Source organism: Hippoglossus hippoglossus, chromosome 3, assembly GCF_009819705.1.
Source record: "Hippoglossus hippoglossus isolate fHipHip1 chromosome 3, fHipHip1.pri, whole genome shotgun sequence".
In the NCBI taxonomy this organism is placed as follows: domain Eukaryota; kingdom Metazoa; phylum Chordata; class Actinopteri; order Pleuronectiformes; family Pleuronectidae; genus Hippoglossus; species Hippoglossus hippoglossus.
Window position 1 is genome coordinate 30,310,190 of NC_047153.1, and position 9,510 is coordinate 30,319,699.

The 9,510-nt window shown below is 39.8% G+C and overlaps 1 protein-coding gene across 1 annotated transcript; it reads right to left on the reverse strand.

Annotated features, from left to right (window-relative positions):
- Positions 1-3,863: 3,863 nt before the first annotated feature.
- On the reverse strand, positions 3,864-9,510 carry mesd (mesoderm development LRP chaperone). The gene is made up of 3 exons (XM_034581702.1): positions 9,334-9,510; positions 7,466-7,698; positions 3,864-4,723 (listed from the first exon to the last, which is right to left on the reverse strand). Exons 1-3 carry the CDS (start codon positions 9,487-9,489, stop codon positions 4,456-4,458), a joined length of 657 nt encoding a protein of 218 aa, XP_034437593.1. The 5' UTR covers positions 9,490-9,510; the 3' UTR covers positions 3,864-4,455.

The following is a 9,510-nucleotide window of genomic DNA, read 5'->3' on the forward strand; positions in this document are numbered from 1 at the left end:
TGTCTGCATGTCACTGTGTCCCTGCTGTTACAAACGAAGCACAAACATTCAGTGCATCTTCTAGATAATACAATTTCCACATTCATCTATATTACCAGAAAAGAAAATATTTACAATAACCTCAGAAGTGATTTAAACGTCCCCTATAGATTGTCCCTTCTTCCACCTTTTGGACATCCTAATTCAAAAATATTTAAATAAGACCCTGTGGCTGGTTGGAAGCTCTGATGTCCGATTGCATAGTAATGATAATGGATTGTGTATATACAGTATATAGCCCATCTCTACTCTTATCGAGCACCTAAAGCTGTTTACAGTACAAGTCCCATTCACAAATTCACACATACATTAATACACTGCTTGTATATGCAGTGCTTTTTTCTGTCACGGATCATTCATACATGTCAAGGGCAATTTTGGGATCAGTATCTTACCCAAGACATGCAGACTGAAGGAGCTGGAAATCGAACTATGACCCTTTTAGTTAGTGCATGACCTTCTCTACCTTCTGATCCACAACTGCCACAGAATACATCAACTCTACCACTCGCACAATAAGAGCTGTTTGCACATGCCTGGCAGACAAAAAAAGAAAGGAAATTCTTCATATTTTAAGTTTTGAGCAATACACATGTCTTTCATTATATGTTAGTGATAACAATTTTGTTTTAAGGGAAGAAGATATGTTTGTAAATAGATCTTAAAATCTGCATCGTGATTATTAAAAGCAGGTTTTCAGTTCTTCAGTGTTTGTTTAGTTGTTCTCCAAAGTCAGCCACAGAGTTGTATCCTAGCAGATTAGTTTAAATAATTCATAATATAGAGATAGATTGAGACCTAAAGGGCCGAAGGCTACGGAGGAGAAAGTTTAAGATGAAAACTAAACTCTATTGTAGAATCTAGCCATTGCTTCAGTAGTTGCTGTGATAGTTAAAACGTAAAGCATAAAGTAGTACATTTTGGAAGGTGTTGTAGGAGATACTGAATGTTCAGAGTTAGATATAGTGTAAAATATGACCTGATCTAACAGTAAAAATAGAGTTTCTTATTCACACAAAAAAATGTGTTTAAAGTCTCTAAATATTCACTTCATATTTGAGGTGGGCCTTGAGACAAAAATGATTAACTGCAGTTGCTTGGCTGACAGTACGGAGAGAGACCTGGATGAAAGGTTCGTTGAAGAAACATTTGCAGCCACACGATGAAACCCAAAACCAGTTAAATATTAAGGGATTAAAGTCAGAGGAGAGTTTTATCACATCAGTACTTCTGAGAAGAAAGTTACTGTAGAACATTTGTTGTGCCCGTTCTGAAACTGCTTTGTCACTCACAAGGACGAGTGGAGTCACAGCACACTCCAGTCCAGACCGAACTCATTTAAATTCATCAATCAGGGTGGAAGAGGCGTCTGGGTGAGCACGGCCAAAACATCAAAACCAACTACATCCAAGTTGACTAACCTAAACCATCAAATGAAATGCAATACAGGGATATTACCTGCGTCCCCAATGTGAGCAGGGGTAAAGATATTATTGTCTCAGGACTTGCTTTTAGTAGATATTTACAACGATCAATCTGATCCAATCTGAACTAAATTATCCTTCATTCTGCAGAACCCAATGGGCCAGGACAACACAGTGCCATTGGGAGTCTCAATGAAGAGGTAAGGCAGGAATCGTGTTTAAGTAGGCTTAAAGAGCCTCTTGTCCATTTAGCAGGCACAACCTACAGCTCAAGACACTAGAAGAAAGTACACATAATAGGTGAACAGCACCACCCTGCGGCAGCGAGAGAGAACAACCAAAACAAGAACCTCATCAAATAACTCAGGGTCTTAACAGAGGGTAAGTTATTAATGTGACAGGCAAAGGGATGGAGCTGGAACAGGCAGAGGAAGAACTGTGACTACCATGACATCTGTTCAATAAATGAGAAGAGAACATTTCAGTTTCAGATTTTCAGTTACTGAATGTGTGGGAAGAGCATGTATGTGAATGGACAGATAGTCAGTTACCTGGAGCACATTTTAACTCTACTTATTGATGTGAGCAACCAAGCAACGTCCATGGTTGATGCACTACAGGGACTTGTAGTCTTTATTCTTTAATTCGGTGACCATATAATTGCTCGAGGTTAAAATAAAAAAGGTTTTCCCTCTATCTGCTACCATGCAAACAATCTAAGTCATCCTCTCTGACTCCCTCCCTGAATAAACTGTAGTGTACACTGTCCCCACTGTGTGTTAGTGCACAGAGAGTTATTTACAATGTTATATCTCTGATGATAATCCCACATAACTTGAGACCGTAAGTCTGAAGAAGTTAATGATGTTGCCTGTTGACTATTCAGCATTCCCCTTAAATTAAAATGCCTCAGAGCCAAAGTGACATCTGGTTTATTCCTATGATAATAGAGTTTTGGTTTACTATGAGTGGAATAAATACACAGAACAATGCACAGCTGCCCTCTGCTGGTCAAACCTTAGATCAGAGGTCTTCAACAGGGGGTCCGCGACGCCTAGGGGGTCCGCGGAGATACTGCAGGGGGGTCGCGAAATATTTGGTTGATTAGAGAATTTAAAATTAAAAAAAATTTCAACCAATTTTTTCCCCACAAATTTAAATGTCTTTAAATACACATTAACATGAATCCAACATATTGTAGCGAACGGATAAATGGAGGCAGAAGACGTTATCTTTCATTCAGCAATGCACACATATATATAGTAGGGGGTCCCTGCTCCATCTCTCCATCAGTTTGGGGGTCCTTGGCCTGAAAAACGTTGAGGACCCCTGCCTTAGATCAAAGCACTGTGTGTTAAACGTGTCACTGATTCTGGGTTCACTCTCTGTCATGGCTTCATGTACAGATGCAACTGATAGTAACAGGAAATGTAGACATTACCTTGGATGTGTAACAGAGCTGAAATTCAATTCAGTTCAATTCTATTTTGGTATTTGTATAGCACTAAATCACAACATGCATTATTTCAAGGCACTTCACATAGAAGGTTGAGACCTTAACAATTATAGAGAAACCCAACAGTTCCAACAGCAAGCAAGCACTTTGAGACTGTGGAGAGAAAAAACTCTCATTAACTGGAAAAACCTGGAGCAGGACATAGGCAGCCATCTGCCTCGACCAGTTGGCATGAGACAAATGGGGGAGGGAGGATAGGTGGGTGGAAAAGAGGGAAGAGAGGAGAGAGACCAGGAACAGATGTGTAACCATCACGTTAAGCTCCATCAGAATATATATAATCGAAATATTGAAATATATTTATAGATGTTATGATGTAATAAATGTTAGCAGCACCATACAATAATGATAATAGTTATTGTTGTTCCTGCAGCTCTGGAGTCAAAGACACCTTTAGTATGAGAGGGAGGGAAAGAGGGAGGGAGTGGGAAAGAGAGAGAGGGGGAAAGAGAAAGAGAGAGAGAGGGGGAGAGAGAGAGAGGGAGGGAGAGGGAGAGAGTGGGAAAGAGAAAGAGAGATAGAGGGAGGGAGAGAGAAAGAGAGAGAGGGGGAGTGGGAGAGAGAGAGAGGAGAGAGAGGGAGGGAGGGAGGGAGAGGGTGTCCATATTCATGTCTTCACATATCATGTTATTCACTCTCATGTACATGGCCAAAAGCATGTGATAGTGTAACATGTGAATGCAACACCGTGGGCTCTAATGTGCTGCTACAACAGCCTCCAGGATGTTCTCCAGGTAAATATATGATTAAGTCAGGGAGGTGAAGACTATTGATGTTTCGCTGACATGTCAGCTGTTACAGTAAAGTCACAGTCTGCACTACACAGTTGTCACATTGAAATTAGAGATGACACTTCATACTTCAGCAATGACACATAGCTCATGTGATTGTATAAAAATGTTTATTTTCATATTCAGTGAAAAATCAAAGAGAAAAGTCAGGTGCTACTTTTGGATGAAATCTCAAAGTGCTGCTGGATGTGAGCAGTGTGTAACACAGGCCAGGACCTGAAGGAAAGACACTTCCTGTTCCCAACAGGGCTCTTGGCACATAAAAAGAAATTAGTTTTATAACATTAACTGAGTACCTCTAACATGACAGGTGAATTGGTTTTCATTTGATGATAATGTAAAAAGAAAATAACTAAACCAGCCAGCACTGATGTTACAACTGATTCACAGGCGCTTGTGACCACTCTGACGATGATTTCAAGAAAGTACTTGTCACTGCAACGTGTTTCCGTGAGGGAGAGCAGGAGGAAAGGCAGTACATCACCGAGCAGTGATTCGAGTTCAGCAGTCCAGGTGAATATACTGAACAGGATTAGTTAGTTGACTCAATTTCCGTCTCTGAATCACTGCATCTTCATGTGGTTCTGCAGCCCCCTCACAGAACATGGTCTTGAGAATACACACATCTGAGGCCAGAAGGAAAACAAAGGACCAATGACTCCTCATCTCCCCCTGCGGTATTCCATCACAGCTCAATTTTCTGAGGACTGGCGCTGTTCCCCTCAAAGTCCGGCTTCTTGCTCTCCGTCTTCTTCTTGCTCTTCTTCTTGGTGTTGACTTCATTCTGCTGGTTATCTTTGCCACCGCCCTTCTTGGAAGGCTTTCCAGGGAACACCTGTCCCTCCACTGTGACATCCATGCAGCGTTCCTGGGCCACAAGATAGTCTTTGACCTCCCAGGCCAGACTGCCGTCTCGCAGCATGAAGATCACCCTGTTGGAACCCACCACGAACCTGCAGGGGGATCACACCAAGTGCTTTTCATTAATATAAACTTCTCTCCATTGCAATGTAACAGATTACTTAAGTGAGATGTGGTGATTCTAAGTGCATCACAATGTATGGAAGCGTTTCAACTTGATAGCAGCCATTATGGTAAATCAGTGATAAGTGGACAAAGCTTTATAATGTACAACCTTTTCTGTGCCATTATGAGGAACAGCTCATAAGTAGTGTTCAATCCATTTTTACATTCAGTCAGTGATAGTTTAGTCGACCCCACCTTTTTAAATCATAAATCGAATCAAACCATCACATTTTAGTAAAAGAAAAACAGAAACATTTTAGTCCAGACCAAGAATGGACATTTTAAACAAACTTCAGCAAACAATGAACATCACAATAACTGACTGACTTTCATTGAGCCTGAATCTTCATCTGTAAACACTGTAATAACATCCTCTTGTAGTGATGCCAACCGATAATGTTACACCACTGCTTTTATTCGTCTGTTTACAATGACTAAATGAATGTTATTTGTTGAGGTCATGTTCTATTCCCTTCTGTGTCACCAGAAAGATCATTAGAGCGCACAGGAAGAGAAAAGTGAGAGATTTGGGTATTTATTTGTAAAACAACATTTTGGTCTGTTTTCTTAAAAGATATTCCACGTTGATATAATCACAGTTTGTGTTTTATGGTGTCGTGTCATCATCATCTTGTCATAAGTCATGTAAAACTAAACATTGACAAACATCTTTAATTTAGATTTGGTTCATAAAAATCCCTCTATCTATTACACCCCCCCATATGTGACAGTTGGCCTTTGCTTGTGCAGTCTTTAGAAACATGATTTGTAGATTAGGAGTAAATTGAATTAAATTAATTTGAAAACAAAGGGAAGGATGAAATGTTGTGAAAGATTTACATCTTCAGTTGTATATAGATTGTATCATGTGCATAAAGGCACATATTTTAAAAGCATATCATATTGTGACCGTTTGTACTTGGATCACCTGATGAAAATTCAAACACTATCTGCTGCTGAAGCCCTTGAGGTGCAGTTGAGGGTAGCCAGATGTGTCAGTGCTTTGGCCTGTCTTGAACAGCTGCTATTTGTTCTACAAACCACCAGGTGTCACTGTCATCAATGGGTTTTATGTTACAAACATTTTTTCAGCTCAGACAGAGAGAAAGCTCTAAAACATCATCAGGCTTTCCTCACACCTAGCAATCAATTTTACTTTTAATGGGGTGGTGGTGGTGAAAGTACTATTAGTTCATTGATTGGTGAGTCCACTTAAATAATTTTTAATTTCAAGTTAATAGGAAATGAATAGACCCTCTTGAAAAGCAGCTACACAAAGTTCTTGTTGATGTAGAATGGTCTAAGTGAGTAACTACTAGGGTTGCAAAATTCCGGGAATATTCAAAGTTGGAAACTTTCCATGGGAATTAACGGGAATTAATGGGAATAAACTGGAAACTTTGGGGTAATTTATACTAACTGTATTTACCTTGTCATATACAGACATAAATATAAACATTTTGTTTTGTCATAAGCAGACATGCATGCAAACATTTCTAATACAAATTTAAAAAATGACATTTTTGACTTAATCCATTTGTGAGTAGAACTCTACCGTCTCTATGTGGATCTCAGGATAGAACCCTGTCAGTGAAAACTTATCAAAACCTGCAGGAACGATGAACTTAAATATGAAAATCTGACCTCAGCAGTTTCCTCTATGTGACAGTATGGTGGAGATGAGTATTGGTGGTTTCTGAATATATTTTGACTTTAGAGGAAATGGATGTAAAGTGCAAAGGGGAAGTAGTTTTACACATAAACGTCAGTTAATGGGAAGTAGTTCACAGGTGTTAAATGTCTCCTGTGGCTCAGTGGAGGAGAAAGCGATGCTGATGACGTCATCGACCATGATCAACCAAGATCATGCTGCAAGATCTAGAATTGCTAACGTTAGCCACTTGCCAGCAAGACAATTTTGTTCCTGTGGACTATAAATACAGTCACCTGTTTGCGTTGTCAATCAATAATGGATACTTCGTGCTTTCTCGGACAAGAGGACTTCGGACTTTCATTTGACGCATTTGATCATGTCGGGTTGAGAGAAAAATAAAACAATCCATTAATTCTGTCAATTTGGTTTACAATAGCTAGCTACATCCTTTTCAAAGAAACACAGCGTGTGCTGCATTCCATACATCTTTAAAATAGAGTTTTGAATGACGTTTTTATTGCTCAGCCTTTAATTTGCGGTAATTACTTTTATTTTTGATAAGTAGCCGAACTTGCGCTTTTTTGATGGACCCCAACAGCCGCGAGTAATCGAGGTGATGGTGTACTTTTGTGTGGACATACATACATCCTACTCTCACTGCTGTAAAAAGTTAGCCTACTGTATACAAATAAACTTGGTATTAAAATGAACATGGCTTCAGTGTAACAAGTAATCAATATGCTAGGTAATGACAAAGACATTCAAAAACAACAGAAAGTCATAGGTTTACGTTTCTGGCAGACAATGTTCCCAACTAGCTGCATCCAGGTTCCAGCTGAGCTAGGCTTGCCTAGTCTTGTTTTCAACTACATTTAAGTTACCTGTTATAAGCTAACATTTGCAAAAAAAGTGTCAATTTCCCAAATTCCCGAGCTTAACTTCCCATGGAAAGTTTCCGGAAAGTTTCCGGAAATTTACCGGAAATTTTCCGCCCCTTTGCAACCCTAGTAACTACCTCTGAATATCAAAGTTGGCGTTGAAGAGGCTGCCCTGCCACAGGCCTGTGATCTCCTCCGTCTCTTTCTCAGTGGGATCCCCTGTCACTGTGGCAAACACCATCAGAGTCTTGCCCTTCTTGGACATCTTGAGCAGCTCCTCTGGCTTCGAGGGGTCCATCTTGGAGAAGTCGACGGGGGGAGGAGACCTCTTGTGCTCTGGGAGGTCACCTTCCTCAATGTCATCATCCTTCTGTGGAATAACAGATATACTGGATATAAATGAAAGTAACACTTTCTTGCTCTACATATGACTGAAGGTGCTGAGCTTAACCACATTCTAAATACCCCCAGGAATAATTCATGGTTCTTGGTAGAGGTTTCACTCAGCAAATTTCATACCTCATTATAAACAGCTCAAATTTGTAGAAACACCGTACTGTGGCAGAATGTAAAGTACATTCACAGCTTCATTACATTTAGCTGACGATTTTATCCAAAGCGACTTACAATAAGTGCATTCAACCATGAGGGTACAAACCCAGAACAACAAGAATCAAGAAAGTAAAATTTCTTCAAAAAAGCCAAACTACAAAGTGCTATAAGTAAGTGCCATTTAAGTGCTACTGAATTGTTAGTTTAAACTTTTATTCAAGGTATAGTCGGAAGAGGTGTGTCTTTAGTTTGCGGCGGAAGATGTGTAGACTTTCTGCTGTCCTGATGTCAATAGGGAGCTCATTCTACCATTTAGGAGCCAGGACAGCAAATGTATTTGAACACAATCTAGTGTTCTAGTTTTGTTGTTGTTGTCCCAGTATTTAGTTTAAGGCCCAACACAACAGTTAACCACACTTCTGCATCCAAAACTTGTCATACATGTTTCAGCATCATTTCATTCAGCCTGAACTCAGAATAAAAAGTCATCACATCTTCTGTGTTCAGCCACAAGTTCTGATCCACACCACACGATGTGGTCTCGAAACACATACCGTGTAGAATCAATAAAAGCTACAGCTTAATCAACAACATGTTTCAATGAAACTCAAGAGTTTATAAGAGTGAAAAAATAAATTCATAAATCCGTGATCGAAAGCACTTATTTACTTTGAGTCTGGCCAATAGAGGGCGCTAGGGCGCCGCCCTCCCTTGTAGAGAGTGTTTCTTTTTATTTTTGATATTCGGCGTGTATTTTCTTTGTGTATAGTTTAGCTCATGAGATATCCAGCCGTGTATAGCACCTCCTTTTATTTAGTCTTAATAGTGTTAGTTAATAGTACTGTATATGTTTCAGGAATGAGTACTTAGTAAACACTAGTAACCAGCCTCAGTCTGTAGTCTAATGATGCATCCTCTACTTACTATCTGAGCACAAGGGCAACAACTAATAATAATTTACATTATTTATCAATCGGCTTTTTATTATTATTTTTGTATATATTATTTTGATTTCGTTTTCTAAGTTTACTTTTTTAAGTTAGTTTGTGCAGTATGCAGTATACTGTTAGCTATGTGTTTGTGTGTATAAATGACCGACTTGTTTATTATTGGAATTAAATAATTACCTACTATTTCAAAAATAACTGAATTTGTATTAAATCGTAGTGGGATGGTTACTGAAAACTGAGTATAACACAGCACAGCCACACCAAGAATATTTGTCACCAGCCGCCACTGCATTGAGATATTGTTACGTTAACTTAAGTAAAGCAAACTTATCAATAACACAACGAGAAAAGCTTCTTCCACCACAGTCAGCTCAGTAAAGCAGCACAACAGATGAAATGTGGCTGTAGACACGGTTGTTGCTAACGTGACATAGCATGGTATGCTAACAGCTCGGCTAGCAGCTACGATGTGTGCAGGCTGCCTGAATGAGAAGCGGACAAACCTCCCACTGTTCCAGCAGCCGCGCCATGTCTGCATCGTTGTAGTCACGGATGTTCTTCTTTTTCTGGGGCTTCTCTTTGCTGTCAGCCGCTAAACCACAGAGCAAACAGGCGCAGAGCAGCAGCAGCACACATCTCCACCTGAAGTCGGACGCCATGTTTGCAGATGGCAAATCCTG

Excerpts from the sequence above, each read along its gene's own strand:
- mesd (XM_034581702.1), bottom strand. The coding sequence starts at position 9,489 with ATGGCGTCCGACTTCAGGTGGAGATGTGTGCTGCTGCTGCTCTGCGCC. Across the intron at positions 7,699-9,333 it reads GGCTGCTGGAACAGTGGGAG|AAGGATGATGACATTGAGGA; the intron begins GTTTGTCCGCTT and ends GTTATTCCACAG. Across the intron at positions 4,724-7,465 it reads GCCAACTTTGATATTCAGAG|GTTCGTGGTGGGTTCCAACA; the intron begins GTAGTTACTAGG and ends ATCCCCCTGCAG.